Here is a 23,587-nt window from a genome sequence, read left to right on the forward strand (position 1 = left end):
TGTGCAGTAGTGGGTATACTGGAGGGCAGGATTGGTGTTCAGAGGGGCCTGGAGAAATGGGCTGATGGGAACCTGCTGGTATTGGGTTGGGTGCAACCCAACCTGCAGCTGGGAAGGAAGGAGAAACCCCACGTGTCAAGACGGGCAAGCAAGCAGCCATGCTGAACAGGCCTGGGGCACCCGCAAACCAGAGGCTGGACAGGACTCAGCAGTGTGTCCTTGTGGTGGCAAAGCCCAATGACACTGTGGACCGTGGTGGCTGGAGCTCAGGGCTCCAGGGGCAGGGAGCCTGCTCCTCTGTGGGCACCAGGGAGACCATGTCTGGGCTCCCCAGCCCAAGCCAGTATCAAGCAAGTCCTTGTTTCGCACAACAACTGAGATTGCAGGAAACCTCCTGCAATCCTGTCCCAGCCTCCCAGCCTCACCATGCCATCGGCTGGCTCCACCAGCCTCCTTCCACACCTCCTTTCCCAGGACCTGCCCACATCCATCTTAGCAAAGTGGTCCCCACCTTTTTCTGCAGAAACACTGAGTGAGACAGAGAGGGTCAGCGCTGTCCCTGGACTCCCCAGTCCACCCCAGCCGCATCGAGAATAGGGCTCCCTCATCGCCCCCCTGGCATCTCAGGTCCCACCATGGTCTTAGGGACCTTTTCCCCATGGTGGCAGGGGTGTCCCCTTTCCCCTGTGTTCCCAAGCCTCGCCAGTGCTCCCCCTTCTCTCCCACTGTCTTAAGGCTCCTCACTGCACCCCCATCTCTTCCCATAGCCTCAGGGCATTTGCCTTCCATGATCTTGAGGATCTTCACTGCACCTCCATTTCCCCCATGGCCTCAGGGCTCCCTTATTCACCTGCCATGGTCTCAGAGCTCTTCATTGCACCCCTTTTCCCCCCATGGTCTTAGGGTTCCCTCATTCACCCCTCAGGGTCTCAGGGATCCCCAGCACTCCCCCATCTCCCACATGGTCTCAGGCCTTCCCAGCAGTTTCTCATGCTGATGGCACTGCTGCCTGCACCCTCCCCAGGCAAGGCTCAGCCCAAAGCGCTGGGCAGGTGACGGAGGCAGGAGAAAGGGCAGGATGGAAGCTGTCGATATTGAAAGAAGGGACAGGCAGTAAATCCACAGGACTCCCCGAAGAGGACAGGTCAGGGACACCAATGGCGCTGTCATCCCCCAGCTCCAAAAAGATGCAAATGACACATCCTGCAGCAGCATGCCGCCGGCAGCCTTGGGAGGGCACAGCAGCTGGGAGCTGGGCTCTGCACCGGACTCCTGGGTCACTGCAAGCTGCGCTGGCCAGAGCGTACAGGGACACGCAGAGGGCTGGTGCAAGGTGGTCTAAGTGGCCTAAGGCTCTACAGAGGCATCTGGACAGGTGGGGGTCGGTGTCTTCTCCCAAGTAACAAGCGATAGGACAAGAGATGGCCTCAAGTTGCGCCAAGTTGTGCTAGGGAAGGTTTAGGTGGAATATTAGGAAAAATTTCTTCACCAAAAGGGTAGTCAGGCACTGGAACAGGCTGCCCAGGGAAGTGATTGAGGTCCCATCCCTGGAGGTATTTAAAAGACAGGTAGATGTGGTGCTTAGGGACATGGTTTAGTGGTGGACTTGGCAGTGTTAGGCTAACAGTTGGACTTGATGATCTTAAAGGTCTTTTCCAACATAAAAGATTCTATGATTCTATGATTCTAAGTGTATGCATGAGTGTGAGAGAGGGGAATAAAGTCTGTTTTCCATGAGCCTTGCTTTAAAATACAGACACCCTTTCCCAGCACTTTGTAATGTGGTTGAGGCAAGGCGTGAACGGGGGAGAGGGTCTCCGGGTGCACCCCCAGCTCCTGTCCCCGAGCCCTGCAATGGAATGAGGTGGCAGCACAGTCAGGGCTTGACCATGAGAGGAAGGACGGTCTTGGATGTGCTGCTCAGCTTCGGGGGCTGCTCGCAGATCCACTGGTTCTTGCTCCTGCATTTTGCACTCTCTATTTTCCCGCCAACTGATTGCCCGCAATCTGCGGGATAGTCATACCTAAAAGAGAGGGCATGTCTCAGAGGTGCAGTGACAGCATCCTCGCCGTGGACACCTCTTCCCACAGGTCCCAGTGCCACTGGGGTAGGCAGGGGGCCTGGCACTGGGACCAGTCTGAGGAAGGGCCACGTTCTTCCCACCAGCCTCCTGCTCTGCCACTTGGAGATCTGGCAGTGCACCCCGCATATGGGCTCTGCCCAGGGCCCCCTCCCTTGGGGCACTGCTTGTTAAAGCATCGCCCCCTTTGCCGGGGGGGGTCTCATAGGGGTGAAAAGGCACCTTCCCGGCATGGTTAAAGCGCAGGTGCTTGTGCCAAGGACCACTGCACTTACAAGGGTAACTCCTTGCTGTCTTGCCATACCACAGTCCTCTTCGCATCAGAAGAAAATTTTGCTCCAATCCAGTACGTGGCATAATACATCTGCATAAAAAGCTGGGGGGAGAGAAGCTGTCGCCTGCCTGCCCAGTGCCCAGCACCCACCTGGTGCCCAGGAGCCCCAAGGCCAGCCATGCTCCTCCTCGCAGCCCACTGGGATGGCAACCCAGGGCTCACAGTGCAGCCCCAGCACCTCCGCAGATGCTGCTGCCACTGGAGCCACGGGGCTCTGCCCAGCCCCACCATCGCCCGCACCCGCCTGCAGTGCCGCAGCCCCCGCGTCTCTGTACCGGCACCGTCCATGATGGCCAGTCGCCTTGGACCAGCAGCTGAGCGGATTTACTTCTGCAGTCATCACGGCTGTCCCACCATGTCTTCCTCTCCAGCGAGACGAAGAGGCACTTGCCCCTGTAGAGCACCCAGCCCGAGGGGCAGCAATCTGGGGGCAGGGGCACGGCTCAGGCGCTCACCCTTCCACGGATGCTCGGGGGGACCAGCCTGGCCACGGTCAGCCCCCACATCTCCCCAGCAGCATCAGTGCCCGTCCCCTGACCCCGCCACGGCCCTACCTGTATTCACGCAAGCGCGCAGGCTGCTCACAGTGCTCTCGCTGGTCCTGAGCTCCCCCCGCACCTGCTGCATCTCATTCTGCAGCCCAGCCAGCTCCTGCCTGGCGCGCTCCAGCTCGGCGTCCTGGATCCCCAGCTTCACGCGGCTGCTGTTGCCCTCCTGCCACGCTCGCTGCAGCTCCGCTCGGGCCCATGCCAGCTCCAGCCGCATCTGCTCCAGGCTCTGCTCCCGCACGCTCACCTCCTGCGAGAGGCGGCCCTGCTCGGCCGCGTGCTCCTGGGAAGCGTCCTGCAGGCTGCGGGTGACCTGCCAGTCTGGGGACAGGGCGGGTGGGCTGGGGCATGGGGATGGGACAGCCTGGGCAGGGGGACACGGGACTGCCCCTGCTCAGGGCATGGTGCTTGCTGGGGGAGTGGGCTAAGAGGATCCGACTGTGGGCAGAGACTGTCCTGGGGATGGCAGTGGGAAGAGACAGGAAGCCTCAATGGTGGCAAGGGGAGGGGAGGCAATGGGAGGCAGTGGGAGGTAATGGGGAGGGGATGGGAGGCGATGGTGGAGCAATGGGGAGCAATGGGGAGCAATGGGAAGGCAATGGAAAGGCAGTGGGAGGTAATGGGGAGGGATGGGAGGCAATGGGAAGGCAGTGGGAAGCAGTGGGAGGCAATGGGAAGGCAGTGGGAAGCAGTGGGAATGCAGTGGGAAGGGAGTGCAGGCAGATGGAGAGCTGCTCAGGGTGGCCAAGCAAGAAGCAGCTCTGCCCCCGGGCCACCACCCCCAGCACTCCCTGGCCCCAACCACCCCCCAGCAGCGCAGCCTTCGCCCAGCCCCAAACCTACGGTGGGAAGGCAGTGGAAAGGCAGTGAGAGGCAATGGGAAGCAGTGGGAGGCAGTGGGAAAGCAGTGGGAAGGCAGTGCGAGGCAGTGGGAGGTAGTGGGAAGCAGTGGGAGGCAATGGGAAGGCAGTGGGAGGCAATGGGAAGGCAGTGGGAGGCAGTGGGAGGCAGTGGAAGGCAGTGGGAGGTAGTGGGAGGCAATAGGAAGGCAGTGGGAAAGCAATAGGAAGGCAGTGGGAGGCATTGGGAATGCAGTGGGAGGCAATAGGAGTCAATGGAAATGGAGTGGGAAGGCACTTGGAAGCAATGGGAGGCAGTGAGAGGGAATGGGAGGCAGTGCGAGGCAATGGGAAGGGAGTGGGAGGCAATGGGAAAGGAGTGGGAAGGGAGTGGGAAGTAATGGGAAGGCAATAGGAAGGCAGTGGGAGGCAATGGGAAGGCAGTGGGAAGCAGTGGGAGGCACTGGGAGGTAAGGGGGAGGGGATGGGAGGCAATGGGAAGGCAGTGGGAAGGCAGTGGGAGGCAATGGGAAGGCAGTGGGAAGCAGTGGGAAGGCAGTGGGAAGCAGTAGGAATGCAGTGGGAAGGGAGTGCAGGTAGACGGAGAGCAGCTCAGGGTGGCCAAGCAAGAAGCAGCTCTGCCCCCGGGCCACCACCCCCGGCACTCCCTGGCCCCAACCACCCCCCAGCAGCCCAGCCTTCGCCCAGCCCCAAACCCATTCCCGGTGCCCCCTCCCCAGCTGCCCCCACCCTGTGGCCCTCGCTCTGACTCACAGCAAGCCCCCAGGGCCACAGTGGCCACCAGCAGCAGCAGGGTGGCTGCCAGCAGCCCCGCAGGGATGCGCCAACGCCGGGGCCAGTGTCCTGCAAGAGATGAGCGCCCACGGGCATCACCCTGTGATCCCACTGCCACCACCCGGTGCCCACCCTGCTCCGGGGCATGCCCACAGCGGCGGCCACTGCCGGGCTCTCACCTGGGCTGGGCGCCGCAAGCACTGGTCCCAGTGGCACATTCTCGTAGGGGCTGTCGTCCTCAGTGGGGGGTGCGGGGCAGGCGGGGGTGGTGAGTGCGGGGGCTGCGGCAAACTTTAGGTCGGCATAGACCACGCTCTGGGCCATGCCCTGGGCTGCCCCAATGGCCCTGACGGCTCCTGCTCTGCTGTTGTCACCCCCTCTCTTGGGGCTGCAAAGGAGAAGTGCCTCTAGTTTCTGCAGAAGCAGAAGTTTGCTGTGAGGTGCGGCAGAGGGGAGCAGGAAAGCACAGCCCTGGGGGACTGGAGCCCTGCCATTGGCCCTGGTGCTGCCGTCCTGTCCCCTTCCACGCCCCGAAACTGCTCTGGGTCCCCTGGGATGGTGGTGGGGCAGTGCAGCTCGGGGTTGGGGCGCTGGGCAGAGCTGCAGGGCTCAGCCTACCGAGAATCAATCCAAATCCCTGGGGGAGGGGAGAGTGGCGCCGGCTTCCATGTGGGAACAGGAGGCTCTGGGGCTTGCCCCGTCCAGGATGGAGGTTCCCCCTCTCTGTGTTCTGCTCCAGGGTTTGAGCATCACTGCTGTGCAGAAATGTTTGCCCTAATGCCTAAAAGGGGTTTCCACATTGCAGCGTGACTTCTTGCCCTTCTCCCCTTCTGCTGGCCACATCTCCCTACTCTGCCAGCCAGGAGACCACAGGGGACCATGCCCCAGACCTCAAAGGGTCACAATAAATGGCCCCCATTGCTTTCCCCTCATCCCCAGTGCTCCCACGGCAGCAGGCAGGCAAGTTGGGCAGGCGCCACTTGCCCATGGTAAATCCCACTAAGCTCCCCCCATCCACCAGCATGTCCTCCCTGGGCCTGGACCACTGTGTGCCCAGGAGGATGTGCTCTATCTTCTTCCCGGGGATTGGGTGGAAGCTGCTCAACCTTTAGCTTTCCAAACCTCCTTCCTATCCCCTTTGAAGTTGGCCATGATTTTTGCCTTTCTCCAGTGATGAAGGACTTCCCCTGCTCTTGCAGAGATGATGAAGAGTGGCCTTGCAATGCTGTGCTCCACCAGCTCCACTGCACACCTCCAGTCCTGTCCCAGGAACTGACTGTGTCCAGATGTGCCCAGCTGGTCCCCAACACAGCACCTCTTCTGAAACCTGCCTTTCTCTGGATGCAGTTCAGCAGAGACCTCTGAGATGCTGTGGGTTGGAGGTCAGGACTGAGGAGGGAATGCTGCGAGTGCTGGGGCTGTGGTCTGGGGAAGGGAAGGCAAAGCGGGTGTCATTGCTCTGTGCAGCTCTCTTGGGGAAGGGCGGTTGGAGCGATGCCAAAGCTGGGGTCTTCTAGGAGGGGACCAGGGAAAGGATGAGAAGCAGCAGCACAAGCTACATCATTGGGAAATTCCCATTCCTGGAGGCTGGGGTGGGAAATCTGCATCCATGAAGATGTGCAGCCCTCCATTTGGCTGTCCCCAGGGCAATGTCCTCCTGTGTCCAGGCTGGTCCTGCTCTCCCTGTGCCCAGGGATTTGGGTCCATCCTTGCTCTGCCACTGCCCCGCTGCCCCGGCCCTGCCGCGTGCCTGTGGGGACCATGAGCACTTTCGGGGCGTGGGAGGGGACGGGCTGGTGGTGCTGGGACCAATGAGAGGGTGCTGGTCGCCACAGCTGTGCCTCACTGGTCCCATCTGCTACAGCTCAGAGCAAACTTCTGCTTCTGCAGACGCTGACTGCACTTGTCCTTTGCACCCCCGAGAGACGGCGCAATCAGGAGCAGGACCATCCCAGAGAGGCATTTCAAGGGCAGTGTGGGAGCCAGCAGGGCTCAGGGCTTGCCCAGTGCTTGCCCACATGGCCCAGAGCGTGGTTTACGCTGATCTGAGGTTTGCCAAGGTGATGGGGGGCCGGAGCATGGCCAATCAGGCGCTGGAGGCAGGTGAGAGCCCACAGGACCCACCACGCTGCCCCAACTATGCCCAGCCCCACAGACTCAGCCGCTCTCCCCTGCCTTCCTCCAATAGCCCTTGGCATGGACGAAGCGGAGAGCCCCTACGAGATCACACAGTCAGCGCCGGCAGAGCAGGATGGGGATGGAGCCCAGCCCAGCCCAGGTGAGTGCCCAGCTGGAGCCCAGGGGACCCAGGGAAGTCCTGGCGTGGGTAGCGGGTGGTGTCTTGGTGTGCTCCCGCTCTCATCCTTGAAGAGAGCAGGCGCCCACACCGTGCCACCTGTGCCATCATGCTACCACTCTGCTGCCTGCAGGCAGGAGGTCTGGGGGCTGCCAGGGGTTTCCCGGCTCACCAGGTGATGCCTGTGGTCGGTTGTGCCTTGCAGGGCGCTGGTCTCGGTGGTGGTGCATCCCTGTGGGACTGCTGGTAACCTGTCTGCTGCTGCTGGTGGCCACCGTGGCCTTGGGGGCTTGCTGTGAGTCGGGGGGGTGGGGCACTTTTGGGGCTGGGGGTGGCTGGGCAGCACGGGGAGAGGGAGGTAGCTGGGCTGGGGCGGGTACCGTGGGTGAACAAGGGGGTGAATAGAGGCATGCCCATGCACACTGCTTGTGGCTGGGTCCCTCTGCCCTGGCTGCCATGAACTGGCCTGTATCCCTCACACATCATGGGTGTCTCCCTTGCCTCCCATCACCCACCTTCCCCACCTCGTTCTCTGTTTCTGCTCCTTTCCCTTCCAGGCATTGCCCAGCCTCATATTCCTGCACCCTCCCTGCCCCTGCCCTGCTCTGTCTGCTCCTACACCCTCTCCTGCCTTGCCCTGCTCTCCCCTGCCAGGTCCTGCCCAGCCGCTGACCATACCCTTCCCTGCTACGTCTTTCCCATCCTTTCTCATCCAGAATGGACAACTCCCTGCCTTGCCCCTGGAGCAGGGGTAGTCCCGTGTCCCCCTGCCCAGGCTGTCCCATCCCCGTGCTCCAGCTCACCCACCCTGTCCCCAGACTGGCAGGTCACCCGCAGCCTGCAGGACGCTTCCCAGGAGCACGCGGCCGAGCAGGGCCGCCTCTCGCAGGAGGTGAGCGCACGGGAGCAGAGCCTGGAGCAGATGCGGCTGGAGCTGGCGCAGGCCCGAGCGGAGCTGCAGCGAGCGTGGCGGGAGGGCAACAGCAGCCAGCTGGAGCTGGAGAGCCTGAACGCCGAGCTGGGGCGCATCATGGGGGTCCTGGGGAAGACAGAGAAGGAGATGCAGGAGGTGCAGGGGAAGCTCAACAACAGCGAGAACACTGTGGCCATACTGCGCTCCTGCACGGCTATAGGTAGGGTGATGGAAGAGCAGGGATGGGGTACCCTAAGGGACTGGCACCCCTCAGCAGGTGCAGTGCCAAGGCACGAGCACCGGCTTTTTTGGCCACATGGTGAGGACAGGGTGGTCCAAAGGCTGAAGCTATGCCTGGAGCAGAGGCTGAGCCTGTGATGTCTGCTGGGAAGATGTGGGACTGTTCCCGGTCCCTCCCAGGGCATCTGTGGCTGAGCAAGCACCTGAGCTGTGCCCCTGCCCCCAGACTGCTGCCCTTCGGGCTGGCTGCTGTACAGGGGCAAGTGCCTCTTCATCTCATCGGAGAAGAAGACATGGGAGGACAGCAGAACTGAGTGCGAGAAGAAATATTCTCAGCTCCTGGTCACCAAATCCTGGAGTCGCTGGACTGTGCCGGTAGGGTGCTGGGGGAGATGAGGGCAGGAGCTGGTGCATCCAGCCCTGGGCTTCCCAGGTGGGTCAGCGCTGCCCTGGGGGCCCCTGGCCTGCTGAAACATTGAAGGGTGCAAGGCTGATCTCTGGAGCACATGGTGGACATGGGGCAGAGAGGCTCTGGCACCCCTGGATGCTGCCCAAGCTGAAGCAGGGCACCAGGGCTGCTCAGCTGTCCTGCCCCAAGGACCTCCCACCCCAAGGGCTCCCTGGGGAAATGACCACTTGCTGCCAACACTGCAGCACATAAGTACCATGGAAAAGCCACTAAAAGGCCCTTTTTCTCCTTCCTCAGACCTTCCTGAAGAATGCGGACATCCCATACTGGATCGGGCTGCAGAAGAGCAGCTTCCCCTGGTACGACTACGGCTGGCTGGAGGAAGAGGACCCGGATGGTGAGGGGGTCTCGGACGCCTGGTTCTGGGTGGACGGCTCCCTTTATGAAAGGTACCCAGCAGCACACCCTCTTGTGGAAACCCCATCTCCTCCAGCATGGCTTTAGGAAGTGTTTTAAATTGCGCTGGTACGCAGTGTCAGGCACAAGCACTGGGCAATAAAGAGCATCAAAGCAGCTGAGGCCAAGGGGAGGTGGGTGCGGTGGTGTGATGAGATGCTCAGAGGCTGTGCAAATGGAAAGCCAAGACTTGGGTGGCGCACGTGCAGGGCATGCACAAGCAGGAGGCAGCAAGAGGGGACAAAAGAAACCGCAAGTTTTATTTGGGGTCTAGACAAAGCGTTCGAGCATCACTTCTATCACCCACGTGCCTTCCCGGTCCTGCTTCAAGAGGAAATCACACCTTCCCACCCGCAGAGGGTCCCGGGCTCCTCCCCGCCACGTGCACCCCCTCCCCACCTCACCACTGCTTCCTCTTGCGGTGTCTGAGAGCAGTGGGGAGGAACAGAGCCGTCTGGCCGGGTGCTGGGTACCCAGCCCCTGCCTGCTGCCCGCCCTTCCATCCTCAGCCCCGCCACGGGGGGCTGCATCCCACTGTGGCTATCCATGTGTCCTTGGGGAGGACCGGGCTCTCCCCATCGCCGGGCGCTGCAGGGATGAAATATCCCCCATCAGAGAGGTTGAGATCAAGTGGGGGGAGGCTAAGGGGAGTCACAAGCAATGCAGACCTTTTGCAGAGGGGTTTCTCAGCCTGCCCCAGGAAGGGCAGGATGCGTTGGCTGTGGTTTCAGCCTGTGAAATCAGCAGGGGAGGACTGGGGGATCCCCGGTTTGACTGCAGCATTCAACCCCTTCCATGCAAGCATACAAGAGGCAGCTGTCAGCAGCCGTGGGTGGGTGGCAGCCCCCTGATGTGTTGTTTCCCCATTCAGGCCGTGGCAGTCGAAGTCAAACGGGTCCTGTGCCATAATAACCCGTGGGAACATCAAACCCGCCCAGTGCGCCGGTCCCGACGACCTGCACCTCTGGATCTGCGAGAAGGCGGCAGGGCCGAGCTCCCCTTTCTGAGCATGATGGCTGCCGACCCCAGCACTGCTGCGGTGAGTGTGCCCACGCCAGGCTCTGCCGAGCCCTGGGGTGTGCGGGGCCTGTGGGGTGTGCGAGGAGGAAAGCAGGGAGCCTGGGCATCTGCATGGGGCACGCTGACCCCCTTCCTTGGAAAGGGAGAGGGATGCAGGCACCTCCCTGTGCTGGATGGAGCCTGTCTCCATCCCTTCGCTGCCATGGGAGGCTGTGGTCTGCGGTAGCTCAAGAGACCCCCCCCCAGCTGTGGTGCAGCAAAGGAGCAAGATGGGGGGAACCCCTTTGCAAGCTGCCTTCCTAGCCCCGCTGTGTGCAGTGGAGGCTGAGCAGCACCTCACCCTCTGCCTTCCCTTGCAGCACCTGCACCCCACACCGCCTCTGCTTCAGCCTTACTGCACCCCTGCCCGGGATGTCCCATCCATGCGAGCAACCCCCTTCCCTCTCGTAGACCCCTGCCCATGGGCTGCTCGGGTCCTTCCCAGCGATGCCCAGTGACGCTCCGGCACCATGCAGGCTGGGACAGGAGGCGGCCGTGGCCGTTACCCCCCCAGCTGATGTGCTTCAGCAGAGCGGTACGGCCCCCACAGCTCAGCCCCACACCTGCATGGGGTAAGCTGGGTCTTCCCGAGCACAGGGGCTGGTGTGCGATGGGGAGTCTGGACCCAGACACAGAGTGGAGCAAGCCCTGATGCTCAGCACTGCAGCCATGCAACATCCCCAGCACAGAGCAAGCCGCGGTGCTGGCACGCAAGGACGCAGTAGTGGGGGACGGCACAGCCCCACACCCCGCCAGGTCCCCTCCCCACAGCAAGGACTTTCCGCCTGGCCCCATCCCAAGAGCAGCTTGGCTGCAGCTTGGCCACAGCTTTCAGGTAACCCAGAAAGCAACCTCAGCAAAGCCTCAGCACCCAAGGAAGGAAGTTGCGCCTGAACTGGCCGGCGCCTGTGCTGGTGGTTGGGGTTTTTTTTGCTGATTAGAAAGTAGAGCAATGACCTTTAGGATTGTACGATGTGACAGTGGCTTTCAATTCAAAAGCAACTCTGGCACTTGCAGCGGACCAGCGCTTTGCGAGACAAGTCATCAGGACTTTAAATAGTTACTACACACGCGCACACGTGAAGATTAAGCGAAATAGCCCTGATGTAACATTGCAGCCAGGCAAGAGCAGAGGAAGTCATGTTCACCCGGGCGAAGACACTCAGTTTATTATGGGGTCGTGCGTGCCATATATAGTTGATTAATTGCTATGTGAATTAGCTTGCTTGAAGAGCAAAAGGGTGTTAAAGGCAGGCTTTTGGGAGGTGGCACGTGTCACTCCTCTGTCTTGTCTGCTGGCCGAACCCACTCTGTAGCAATAAAGAGACACAGCTAGTCTGCTCTTTGCTTTCTTGTGTACCACCACCAACACAGACTCAAGGGCATGAGCCCGAAGAACTGAAATAATAAATAGGAATTTGACCAAAGCCATTTCAAGCGAGATGACCACTTTGGGGGCACTGAGATCTTGGGCTGAGCCAGCCTGGCCTGTGGTCCCCGAGGGGCTCCCCAGAAGCCCCTGGCAAGCCCGTGCAACCTTTTGGGGCCAGGCTCCCCTCTGCATCCAACGTGCATCCAAGAGACAGAAGCAGCACCTTGAGTCGCTGGGACATTCAGTTTTTATTGAACACTTTAAATAAGCTGGGTATATATTACTAGCAATTATTATTATTAATAATAATAATAATAATAAAAACCACAAGAGTTCTGCATTCACCAGTGCATTGTGCAGGAGGGAGGAAAGCCGGCTCCCACCCTTGCCAGGGGCTGGGCAGCCTGGCCGCGCTGCCTACCGGCCCCTTCCCACCGGTGCCAGGATGGCACACTGGCCCCTCCGCCAGCACCCTGCTCCTGACCCCGTGTGCCGGGGGGAGACGGGACGCCGTGCTGGATCAGCACCCAGCCCCCAGCGTTGGGTGGGTAGGGGCAACCCCAGTGCTGGCAATCCTCCCTGTGCACTGCCCCACGGCCATCGCCCCTCTCCCGGCCGCCTGCACGCCTCTCTCCACATCAGGGACTGGCTGTGCTCCCCACGCTTGTGGGGAAGCATGGGGACACCCACCAGCCCCACAGGATCCCCCAAAACACACATACACATACTGACCCCTCTGCCCTCAGCCCAGCCCCACTCACCCCCCAGCCTGGGGGGCTGTGGGGGCTTGCAGTTCTCCTGGAGGAGCAGGCTCATTGCACACCCCTCTGCAAGAGCCCGCAGAGCGGTGAGCCCTTGGGAAAGGGAGGTCCTGCATCCAGGGTTTGAGCCCCGGAGGCCCCGCTGGGGACCAGCCCTGCTGCCCAGGACAGCGCTGGATCGTGCCCGGGGCAGGGGTGTTATTGCACTTCAGTCCCTGGCAGGGACCCAGCCCACCCCCGGGGCTCCCCGCAGACCCCTGAGGCCGATCTCGGTGGGACAGGTGCCCAAGCGTCTGGGCAGCGCCGTGGTGGCCATGGCACAGGGCACCACGGCCACTGGCAGCCACCCAGCGCCAAGCAAACGAGGACGGACCGCGGGGACGTGCCGAGCCCCTACACCTGCTCGGCGCTGTGGCCGCAGCAGGGTCCAAGGGGCAGCTGGACACAGCCCTGCTGCCCAGGGCTCCCCGGCACTAGGACTGTGCCTCTGGCAGCTTCAGACTGGGCTCTGCCAGCACCGGCCCCGGGGCTTTCTGGTGGTGGCCTCGGTCGTGACAGAGGAGGCTCTTGGCCTCGCAGTTGAGGTTCTGGTAGCGAGGTGGACTGGGTGCCGGCCGGCGGCAGACAGAGGCGAAACTGAAGCTGAAGGGACCCAGGCAGCAGCCGGGGCAGGGCAGCACCTCGTCCTGCTCCAGCATGGTGCTGGAGCCATGCCCAGGAAGCATGGCTGTGCTCTCCGTCCGCTCCAGCGCCGCTGCGCAGGGGATGCTGAGCTCGGAAAAGCCGTGCTCCAGCCCGCTACCCCAAGCCAGGGGTTTGCTGACCACCACGTGGTTGTTGTTGAAGAGGAGCCTGTTGGCGTCTTGTGGCTCCGGCTGCCAGGGTCGGGCACCCGAGGATGCCGTACGGATGAAGTTGCTGCTGGGGGGCGGTGGGAGGGGCTGCGGCGACTCAGGGCTGTCGGGGCCGCAGTCCATCCGCTCCTCCGTCCCGGGGCTGGGGGGAGAGGCTCGTCCCCAGGCTGGGGGAGGAAGGAGGGCGGGGGGCTGGGGGTCATCGTTGGGACGGGGGGACCCCACACCCAGCGCCAGGCCCCCCTGGCGGGGCAGCTCGGGGGAGGCAGGCAGTGAGTGGCACTTGCGGGGGGCGGCAGCGGGGGCCGAGAAGTCACACTGCACCTCCACGGCGGGCTCAGGCGTCACGGGGGTGCTGAGCTGGAGCGGGGCGGGGGGTGGCAGGTCGAAGGTGAGGGAGATGACCGACTTGCTCGGCGTGTCGAAGAGCTTGATCTTCCCCCCCTTCAGGTCCTCACGCTGGGAGAAGGGGTTGACGCGGGGAGGCGTCTCCTTGGTCCTGGCCCCGCCGTAAGGCTCCGGCGGCCGCAGCAGGGTGGGCGATTTGGGGGGGAACATGTCGGACTGGCTGCGGGACAGGCGCTGGTCCGGCTGCAGGTGCTGCGTCCCCAGCTCACGCAGGGGCGACTGCTCGGCACGGCCAGCCACCCTCCTGGGTACCCCTGAGCACAAGCACAGGAGCGGGTCACCAGCTGCCCACAGCAGCCGGTGCAGGGTGCCACGGGATGCCAGGCACCCAACAACCCAGGGGTGCACCCCAAGAGGGGAACAGCGACTGGCTCCATCCTGCAGACCCCATGCAACCCCTGTCTCTTTCCCCTGCAGCAGCCAGGTAGGATGGGACACCCTGCATCCCCCCTCCTTCCACTCCCCTATGGCCTGTCCCCGGGATGCCCATGTACCGTTGAGCGTGGACGCCATCCCAGGCATGGGCAGGCTTTCCCCGCTGCCGAAGAGGGTGGCCCCCGTGCCCTCGGCGGCCAGCTGGTGCTGCAGGATGCCCTCCAGGCACTGCGTGATTTCCAGGAACGAGGGACGGGAGGTGGGCTCCATCTGCGGGCAGGAGGGATTCCCCATTGGGTCTGTGGCCCCCCAAGCACCCCAGGGAGTCCTGCCCAGCAAAGGCAGCTCCCTGCCTCCCCCCTGTGCAGGCAAGGCTGCCTGTCCTGCCCAGCTGCCCTGGCAGGGAAGAACAGCAGAGATGGGATGCTCACACTGCAGCAGTGGAAAGCGAGCTGGAGGAAGGCTGCTGGGCAGTCAATTCCCACCATGGTGCGGAAAGTGGTGACGTCCAGACCAAAATCCTGCCAGGGAAAGGAGGAAGAGTGAGGTTGGGTCTCTTGGGGCACCACATGGCCTGGTCCCCCCTCCCTGCACGGACTGTGTGCCACCCAGGGCTGTGGACCTGGCAGCACCCTGGCTGGGGCACAGCAAGGGGGGACCTTGGGGTCACCCCAAGTTGGGACAAGGCTGAGGGATGCTGGGACACAGATCCCTCCTGCTCTCTGCCTGAATTCAACAGTCCCCGTCTCCCACCCAGGCCGACCATGGGCTCTGAGGACAGGCAGAGAGCATCCTTCCGCGGCCAGCATTTGGGACACAGCACCCCTGCCCTGAGATGCGGGGCAGCTCCTGCACATGGGGCTCTGCCCAGCACAGGAGGATGGTCCCCCTCATTTGGTGATGCGGTCCCAGCCCCGACGCTGCTGCCCACCATCCTCCCTCCCTGTCCCCATCCCAGGGAGTCACCTCGGTGCGGGGCAGGTAGTCAGGGTCCGCGGGGACACGAGCGATGGTCTCGCACAGGATGATGCCGTACGCGAACACATCGGCCTGCAGAGAGCAGGGAGTCATGGGGGGTCCCTGCAGCCCCAAGGTGACATGCCCACCATTGCCCCCTCCTCCCCTCTAAGCCACACCGGGGCTCTTGCAACCTCGCCACCCGAGGGTAAGCCCAGTTCCTTCCCTCTGTGTGCCCGAACGCCCCCAGGGCTGCAAATCCTGCAAACCACTGGTTGTGCAAGCCTGGATGAAGTCCCACACACGGCAGCCACGGAGCCTCACCTTCTCGTTGTAGATCTCCCCTCGCAGCACCTCAGGCGCCATCCAGTATGGGGAGCCCACCACGGCCAGCGGCTCCTTCTCGCTGCCCTCGCTGGGGGACATGGTGGGACATCAAGAGGCTGCCCACAGTCCCCTGTCCCTGTCTGACCTCCCACCCTCCCTCTGGGGCAGCCCACATCACCATCCCCATCTCCCTTCCTGGGCTAACCCTCCTCCATGCACCCCACAAACTCATCTCTCCTCACCCACACCACCCCCTTCTCCATCCTCTCCTAACCAGCTCCAAATGTGTCCATCTGCCCCATGAGTCCCCACAGCCGAGGACCACACCCACCACCCCCCATCCCTGCCCTTCTAGCTTGCATCCCAAATGTCCATCCCTCCCCAGCTGCTGCTCCAAATGGGCTGGAAACTCCCCACTCCAAGGATGGGGACGGACAGGTGGACGCTGCCCACATACCTGTAGGTGGGGATCTTCTCTGCCAAGCCGAAGTCACCCACTACAGCGGTGTAGCCATTGGCCTCGCAGCGCACCAGGCAGTTCTGGGGGCAAAGGAGGACCCCCCCGTCACACCGACCGCACCAGCCCTGCCTCACCAGCCACCAATCCCAGGATGCCCCGCCACAGCACAGCCTCCTGCTCCCCAGCTGGCCATGCCTGGGGCAGCAACGTGGGTATGGGACAATGAGGGCAATAGGATGCTTTGGAGCATCCCGTACCTTGGAGGTGAGGTCGCGGTGGAAGATGCCCTTGGAGTGCAGGTAGCGGAGGCCACGGGCGATGTCGAGGGCCAGCTTGACACGGGTGGACCAGGAGAGGGGCACAGGGCTGTCCAGCAGCTGCTCCAGGTTCCCACCGTTGATGTACTGATGGGAAGAGCCAGGCAATCGCATCACTGCACCCCACTCCCTCCCATAACGCTGGATGCCCAACTCTCATCCCAGCTCATCCGCCAACCACCCTATGGCACAGCCCCCCGGCAGCCCTTGCCCTGCACATGTGCCATGGGCGGAGAAAGTGTCCCCATAGCCATCACTGTCGCCTCCCCAGGCCTGCAGGAACACCAAGACTCACGGCCGTTGTCCCGCTCTCACCTCCGTCAGCGCGTGCAGCTGTCCCTGGTGCACACACACCCCCATGAACCTGCAAGAGAGAGGGGACCTGAGGGTGGTCACGGCACGGACCAGCCCCAGGAGCTCATCCAGAGCTGACAGTAGCGCCAAACTCCCCAGGCTAGGGAAACGGGGAGCAACGGGGACGGCAGTGGGGGAGCAGGTCCTACCTGAGGATGTTGGGGTGCGAGAGGCGGTTCATCAGCTGCACCTCCCGCAGCATGTTGCCCCGGTTGCTCGTCAGCTTGTTCATCTTCAGCACCATGATCTGCCCCGACTGGCGGTGCCGCACCTGGAGGGGGGTGCAGGGGAGGTTGAGCTTCACATGTCTCCACAATCTCCCTGGACACCAGCCTGCACTTGGTACCCACCCCAGCACCCGAGGCGTGGGGCACCCCAGGGACTGCTAGGACTAGGGAGGCTCTCCCCACACAGCAGCACCCCAAGGACCCCCAGTGTCGACGATGCACATCGCCATCCTCCCCGGGACACCCTGCTTGTCATGCTCCCCCCACCACACTACACCGCCCAGCCCTCCTGGAGAGGCAATGGCAGCTCCTGCAAGCTGTGACCCCAATCCTGCTGCAAGGACAGGCAGCTGCAGGATTGAAGGGCACCAGGGAGGGCTTTTTTGGGTATGCACCACCCAGCCAGACCCCACCAGCATGGGCTGGAGGACAGAGGGGGTACGTTGCCCCCCTGACCCAGCCCCAGGGGTCGCCAACGCTGCCCCAGTGCATGACCCCAGCCTGGTGGGGCACGGCACTCGGACGCAGCTGTATATTTAGCCGTCCCCAGCCTGACGCTGTCATGCAAGCTGGGGGCCTGGCCCCCTGCCAGGAACAGCAGCTGGGACTGTGCCCAAGCACGGACACCCCCGTGCTTCTGCAGCCCCCCTGACACGTGCGGGGCGAGGGACGAGCACGGGATCCCCTGCCCCAGCACCATGCTGCGGGGGCCGAACCAGTGCTCAGGGTCCCCTCCTGAGTGGGCGCTGGGGGTGGGATGGGACTCCCCCCCGGAGCAGCAGCCCATGGCGGGGACAACCCGGCGGATCCCAGCTGCCCCCCGGCAGACACTGAGCTGTGCACGGAGGCGCAGGCATTCCTCGGCGCTGCTGTCAGCTCCCTGCTCTTCTCCTTTTTAGTCGATGCTGGTTGAGGCTGCTGGGTTGGCGCCAGTCCCTGGCCTGCTCCACACCCCCCCTTGCCTCAGGGATTGCCTCCCCACAAAACACGGCAGGGCTGGCTGGAGGCAGGCCCCCCCTCCTGCTCACAGCTTGGCCCCTGTCCCCATCACAAGCCGGGGAGGCTGGCGCTGGGCCCTCGGGGGCTCTCTTCCCACCCCCCAGCTGGCACTGCTTTGGGGAGCAGTTGTCCTGGGGTGCACGCGAAGATGGGGACCCATCCAGCAACCAATATGTAGGGGATGGGCTGTAGCTCCCCCCGCAAGAGCGTGAGGGGAACTCAGTGCTTTATAAAGATCCCTCTACATGTCTGGGTGCACCAGTGCCAAACCAGTCCCAGGCAGAGTGGAATTGAGAGGCCGGACCCCACTGTGCCACCACCAGCACACTGAGTTCACGGAGAGGCTCTGAATAATTCATGTGCCACCTGCCCATGGGCACCCCGCTCCGGTTACACCTGCGTCACCTCCAGCCAGCTCCAGCCAGCCGGCCGGGACCCCTGGCCCACGGGCCAGGGCCACGTGGCAGCAGAGATCAGGATGGACCCTGGAGGAGCGAGGAGGGGACACCTCAGACACCTGCCACCGTGGGTCCCCATCCCAGCCCCCTCCCACGCTGTGGGGAGAAGGGAGGATGGGTTCCCTCATGCCTCCTCCTTGCTGAGCACCAAACAAAATGCCTGAGTTCGGGAAGAGCCCATCCCAGGGTGACAGCACAGTCCCTGCTGTGGGAAGCACGGCTCCTCCAGCCCTGTGAACACCCAGGGCTCCCCATCTAATGGCACCCCAGGTCCTCCCTGTGCCCACCACCTTGCTCACCCCACCCCATCACCTGCAGCGCCTGGCACTGCTGCCAGTCCCATCCTGGTGCCTGGGGACTCCCTGCCCACATCTGCACCAGCAGGCAGGGTGAGGGACACTCCCACCCCATCCCCATGCACAGGCCAGCTGGAGGCAGCACCAGACACAGAAATGGGGCTCCCAGCCTGGCTTCGGTGGCTGTGCGGGCTTTAAGGAGGGGGCCTGCTTGGCGGAGACAGGGTGGGCAGGGTCTTCCTTCGCCCCTCCAGCTCCTTGCAGAGCCAGGGGCCAAGGGAGCCAAAGCCCGGATGAGGTCAGTGGGACCCCCCAGCCCCGCCAAGGCCCTGGTACTAGGTGCTGCCTAGCAAAGCCCAGTGATCCTGACCCAGCTTGCATGGCAGCAGCGCTGCCTTTCCTTCCCATGCCGCATGGGGCTGGCAGGACTGGCTCGGTCGGTTTGGCTGGCACCGGCAGCTGCCAGGCGCCAGGACCCGGCTTGACGGCACAGGCAGGCTGGGCCCCGCTGGGATGGCTGCAGGCGGCGAGGCTCCGGCGCCACGCGCCCACGACGGCAATGCTGGGCGGCACACACAGCACTGGCACTTGGTGGCTATGCACCGTGGGGCTGCCCGGGTCCCCGTCAGCAGCAGCGTTCCTGCATCAGGGAGCCTGGCGGGCACTGGCTCAACTCCATGTAGGTGGGACGTGCCCATGGCTTAATTCCTTGTTAATAAGCCTCCTGCCATTGCAATAGGTTGGGTCAGGTCTGAGTGCAGCTGCATGGCGTCTAATGCCTTAATCCTGGAGGAGAGACAGCATCGGGGAGGGAAGCTCTGGTGAAAGCCCCTTCCCTGGGATTTCTCCCAGGGACCTCAGGAGCCCCTGGCCAGCACAGCCTTGCCCTGGTGCTTTGCTCCAGGACTCCATCGCCAGGAGCAGAGAGGGCCCAGGGGCTCCCAAGACAGCCCCAGCCCCATGCACACAGGGCACGACCTCCTCAAGGGTGTCTAGCACCCTGAGCTTGCTTGCAAGGCCCCGTCCTGCCATCTCCCCTGCATGCTCCACAGCTCAAGGCCAGCCCCTGCCCGGGCTGGCAAGGAAGGGGTTATGCTCCCTTGGGCTTCCCATGGCCTCCCACAAGTGTTGGCCACTTTACCCAGTCCAGCTAGGTGCTAGCATCAGCCCAGCGCCCTGGCCACCCTCCAGAAGCAGGCACAGCAAAGGAAGGAGCAAGCCATGACCTCAAGTGGGAGGAAGCCCCTTGCTAAGGGTGTTTCCTTCCTCACTGCCATCCGGGGAAGGCAGCGGGCAGCAGCGGGCAGCAGAGACTCTCTGGGCAGGATGGCGTCCCCCCTCGCCTCTCCACGCTCTGGCATGGTGCCCAGGAATCCCAGTGCATTCCCTGGAGCTGAGCTCAGCCGGGCAGTAACGCTGGGGTGCGGGGGGAGGACAAGCCACAAGCCCCCATCCAGGAACCAGGCAAGCCCTCGCCCCTTGCTGATGCCCCCCAGCACCCCAAACGGCCCCTCTGTTGGGTGCTTTGTGGGGGGCACCATGGTCGAGCCGGGGTGCCGTGGCGTGTCGATCCCCATCCCATCTGTTGCCAGTGCACGGGCCTGGGGGATGGGACAGGGCTGGCTGCAGCCCCAGCCCAGGCACAGGGGATCTGAGCTCTTTTAACAGCGGAAATTAGAGTCTTATTTAAAGAGCATGCTAATCAGAGTGAGCAGACGGCCTGCTCCCTCCCTGCAGCTAGCGCTCCCCATCTAGACACAGCATGAAGCCTGCCCCGCTAGTCCCCCCACCCGGGGGTCTCAGCAGCCAGCCCCCCTGCTCCCCATGTCGGAGACAGGCTCACACATCACCCCACTCCGCACGCGTCCCCTTGCCCCAGCCTGGCGCAGGCAAGGCATAGCCACACAGGGACATCATCCTGCACTCCTTGCCCTGGGGAGCCCAGCGGGGAAAGATGGGAGGGCAAGTAAGGGAGCTACAACACCGCCAGTAATCCCACAGCCGCCTGCGACAGCTGCGTCTGAGGTCACGGGAATCTCAGTAGCACAACAGGTCTCTTACTGGGTGGGACTGGAAAACCTGCTCATCATGCGGGAAAGGCAGAATCGGTCAAGACAGACTTCCTCTGGGGACGCGAAAGGAGTGGGCCACACAGCACCCACTCCCGATGAATGCTTGCGCATCAGCAGCCCTCACCTCCCGCGCTCCCAGGTGCAGCATCGCAGGCACACCGGGAGCCGGGGCAGCGCCAGCCCTCACCGGCAATGCCGGAGCACAATCCGCGACAGCGCAGGAGAGGTGCCGGCGGGTCCCAGACTAGTCAGCACAACGTGTTTCCAGTGCCCGGGGCTCCCAAGCGGCGACGGCGGGGCCAGGGCTGCTCCTGGCCTCGCCGTGGCTGGCTGACCTTGGCAAATTCACTTCCTCCCCGCCTGCCTTAGTTTCCCCATCTGTGTCACTCCGCTCCACCCTCCTTTGTAAAACAAGGCAAGGTCCACTGATGCAGGGCAGCAGATAAGAGGGAGGGAGTTATGTCATTAGTTGCATGGGTAAATTGGAAGTAAATACAAAATCTCAAAGGTTGGCGGGGAAGCGGGCAGAGACAGGCAGGCGGCAGCAGCGCTGGAGCCCTCTCCCAAGCTCTGTCCGCATGGGGAGCCACTAATCCCCCCATTTTCCATGGAAACGGGGTGCTGGGCTGAGCACACCAAAGGGCTGTGTCCTGGGAAGCAGCATCTCCAAGAAGATGTGTGACAGCAGGGCATGAGGGGCAGAGCAGGATGAGTGAAGACATCTGGATATGGCCCCCAGGAGAGCGAAGGCAGGATGCTGCCCGCAGCCCCCGCGTCTGCTGCAGACCGCACACGGGAAAGTAAGAAAGGGGTTTGGGGAAGAGATGCAACAGTGGTTTAAGGGCTGGAGAAAATGTCTGGCACGAACACACCCGGCTCAATCTGCTCAGTCTAATGGAGACAGAGAGAGGCAGCTCGCTGCAATGTCCATGTATCCGAGAAAGCGGGTGGGCCTGGCGTCTCTGAAATCACACAGGGAAAGGCAATGGGAACCAGCTGCTCCAGAGGGAAACAGCCCAGCTCTGCAGCACAGCAGGGGATCAGCGGGGAACAATACCTGGGGAAAAGGGCAGCTTTTCATCACTGGTGTCTCCTGTCCGCTCTGGACAGCCTTTCAAGACAAGCACTTGGCTGGAGCGGGATAAGGCTCAACCAAGGGGCGAGCTTGGGACACCAAGGCTGAGACATGCTGAGCCCTTTGGCTTTAACGCTGGGAACGCAGTCAGACGTCCGTGCTGGTACCTCAGCACCCTGCCTGGCCCTGGCTCGGCTGCACACCAGGGCTGAGCTACCTGCGTAGGGACAGAGACATCCAGGTCCCCTCCCCGTCCCCCACGCCTACCAAGGCTGGAATGAGACAGGACTCAGCAGCCACACAGAGGAGGGAGCCGCGAGTGCCCACGGCCATGGAAAGCAACAGCAGGAACAAGGGAGGTGGGAGGAAAACGGGTCCTGCGCTGCCCTGCCAAGCTCCATCCTCCTTGCAAGCTCAGGCAGCCAAGCCCCAGCTCAGATCCCAGGCCTGCCCCACCATCCAGCTGAGCTCTTGGACTCAAACCACGGCACGAGCACAAAGCCCCATCTGGACCCCTCCTGCCTGTCTCCTTGCCGGCATGCATACACGTCGGCTCCTGCCGCCTGATCCCACTCCCACCCCCCAACCTTTGCTGGTCCCACAAATCCTACGTGCAAGTGGCTCCACAAAAACATGAACAATGGGTGGGAGAAGGAGCATTTTGTGGCTCCCGCAGGGCCTGGGTAAACAGAAACAGCAAAGCAAGGAGAGACCGTGGCCTGGCTGAGACACGGGAGCATCCATTATTAAAGAGCCATATCCACGCCTGACATTATTAAATGCCGCCTTCTGCTCCGAGGTGCTGCCGCATGCTCTGAGCCAGAGATCAATAGCAGGAACCCGGCCAGCGGAGAGGCCACAGCTCCGTAGGGGCAGGTGGGAGCACGGAGGAGAGGGACCCCTCTGCATGCCTGCCACGGCCCCTCGCAGGATGCCTCTCTTGTGGCTGCAGAGGAGCTGGATCTTGGGGGTCTCTCTGCTGAGTGGGGAGCAGCGGCAGGGCTGGAGAGGGACTCCAGGGTCCTGCTGGGTCATGGCCATCCAGGTGTGCTGCACATGGGAGCGTGGTCCCACGCAGGGGACACAGCACAGCATGGCCCAGGACCTCAGTGACTCTGGTGGGAGGTGGTGGGGGTCCTGCCCAGCCCAAAGGTGGTCTTATGGGCAGTCCTTGCCCAACGGCTTGTGGCCCCTTAAGTGATGCCCAGGATGAAAACAACATGTGCACACACCTCCCGTTGAATGCTGTGGCAGCGGGGCAGGGCACAGCCCCTTGGCATGGCAAGGTACTGTCACCATGCACCTCTGCCACACTGTTGGGACCCTGAGCGCCCCCACCAGCACCCCTAACCAGGGTGCGGGCCACACACGGGTGCCCCCGCTCTGGCAGTCCCAGAGAGGATGGAGGACAAAGGCAGCTCCAGGCTCCAAGCTGGGGACCTTCCCCCGCGCTGCTCTGCAGCATCACAGCCCTCTCCCGGAGCCGGTGACCTTCGGGAGGCTCCCGTGGGGTGCTCCGCACATCTACCTGCCCAGCACAGGCTGCAGCAGGCCCAGCAAGGCTGGAAATCACCTCGGACCGGCTGTGAACACCGCCTGCATCCCCTGCCACAGGCACACCCTGGGGCTGGTAGTGTCGGGGCTTTTGACAGGGGTCCCTGGGGCTGGGCTGCCCACCACCCCACGGGTGCCCGGACCCCCCCGCGACCCACGCCGCATCGCTTCGGAGCGTTCATCCTTCCCGGGCTGTAAACAGAGCCGGCGCTCCCCTCCCCCTGCACGGAGGGATGGAGGAACAACACCCCCGGCGGGGACGGGGCTCCCCGGCATCCCAGGTCCCCGCCGCACGGCACCGCCTCGTACCGCCCCCACGACCTCGCCCAGATGCCGGGGCTGAGGGGGGGGCAGACCCCCGAACCCCGCCCGGCCAGGGATGCGTGGGAGCCGCGCCCCCCGGGGGATGCCCAAACCCGGCGGGATGCCTCGGGGACCGCCATCCCCGCTCCCGCCCCGCACACCTTAAAGACCTCGGAGAAGAAGCCGGCCCCGATCTTCTCGCAGTAGAAGTCGTCGATGCGAGCCAGGGTGGAGACGGCGCTGCGCAGCGCCCGGTACGAGGAGGGCCGCAACCGCCCGCAGCCCGCCCAGGGCCCCGCCGCTTCCCCTTCGCCCTCCCCGGGCCGTCGCGGCAGCTTCTCCCACTCCATGTCGGTCCCGCCGAGCACCCCCAGCGCCATTCACATCCCCGCCCGGGCGGCCCCGCGGCCGGGGCGCCGCCGCCTTCCCTTCCCCCGGCCCGGTCCGG

General features: G+C 63.2%; 3 protein-coding genes across 3 annotated transcripts; 1 reads left to right on the top strand and 2 right to left on the bottom strand.

Annotated features, from left to right (window-relative positions):
- Positions 1–1,538: 1,538 nt before the first annotated feature.
- LOC104015610 (C-type lectin domain family 12 member B-like) lies at positions 1,539–4,965 on the bottom strand. Its single transcript, XM_087777658.1, has 6 exons — positions 4,777–4,965; positions 4,577–4,666; positions 2,970–3,284; positions 2,691–2,839; positions 2,357–2,457; positions 1,539–2,024 (listed from the first exon to the last, which is right to left on the bottom strand). Exons 1-6 carry the CDS (start codon positions 4,919–4,921, stop codon positions 1,877–1,879), a joined length of 948 nt encoding a protein of 315 aa, XP_087633784.1. The 5' UTR covers positions 4,922–4,965; the 3' UTR covers positions 1,539–1,876.
- A 1,650-nt stretch (positions 4,966–6,615) lies between these two features.
- On the top strand, positions 6,616–10,388 carry LOC104015611 (B-cell differentiation antigen CD72-like). The gene is made up of 8 exons (XM_087777657.1): positions 6,616–6,700; positions 6,786–6,875; positions 7,099–7,188; positions 7,712–8,026; positions 8,273–8,421; positions 8,753–8,904; positions 9,783–9,950; positions 10,291–10,388. Exons 1-7 carry the CDS (start codon positions 6,616–6,618, stop codon positions 9,916–9,918), a joined length of 1,017 nt encoding a protein of 338 aa, XP_087633783.1. The 3' UTR covers positions 9,919–9,950; positions 10,291–10,388.
- Positions 10,389–11,571: 1,183 nt separating this feature from the next.
- On the bottom strand, positions 11,572–23,587 carry TESK1 (testis associated actin remodelling kinase 1). Its single transcript, XM_087777607.1, has 10 exons — positions 23,301–23,587; positions 16,305–16,426; positions 16,117–16,165; positions 15,742–15,888; positions 15,482–15,564; positions 15,022–15,112; positions 14,707–14,790; positions 14,172–14,261; positions 13,860–14,010; positions 11,572–13,619 (listed from the first exon to the last, which is right to left on the bottom strand). The coding sequence occupies exons 1-10, from the start codon at positions 23,517–23,519 to the stop codon at positions 12,577–12,579; spliced, it is 2,079 nt and encodes a 692-aa protein (XP_087633733.1). The 5' UTR covers positions 23,520–23,587; the 3' UTR covers positions 11,572–12,576.

The sequence above is a fragment of the Nipponia nippon genome, unplaced genomic scaffold, assembly GCF_047370975.1.
Source record: "Nipponia nippon isolate SJK-2023a ecotype South Korea unplaced genomic scaffold, ASM4737097v1 scaffold_40, whole genome shotgun sequence".
In the NCBI taxonomy this organism is placed as follows: domain Eukaryota; kingdom Metazoa; phylum Chordata; class Aves; order Pelecaniformes; family Threskiornithidae; genus Nipponia; species Nipponia nippon.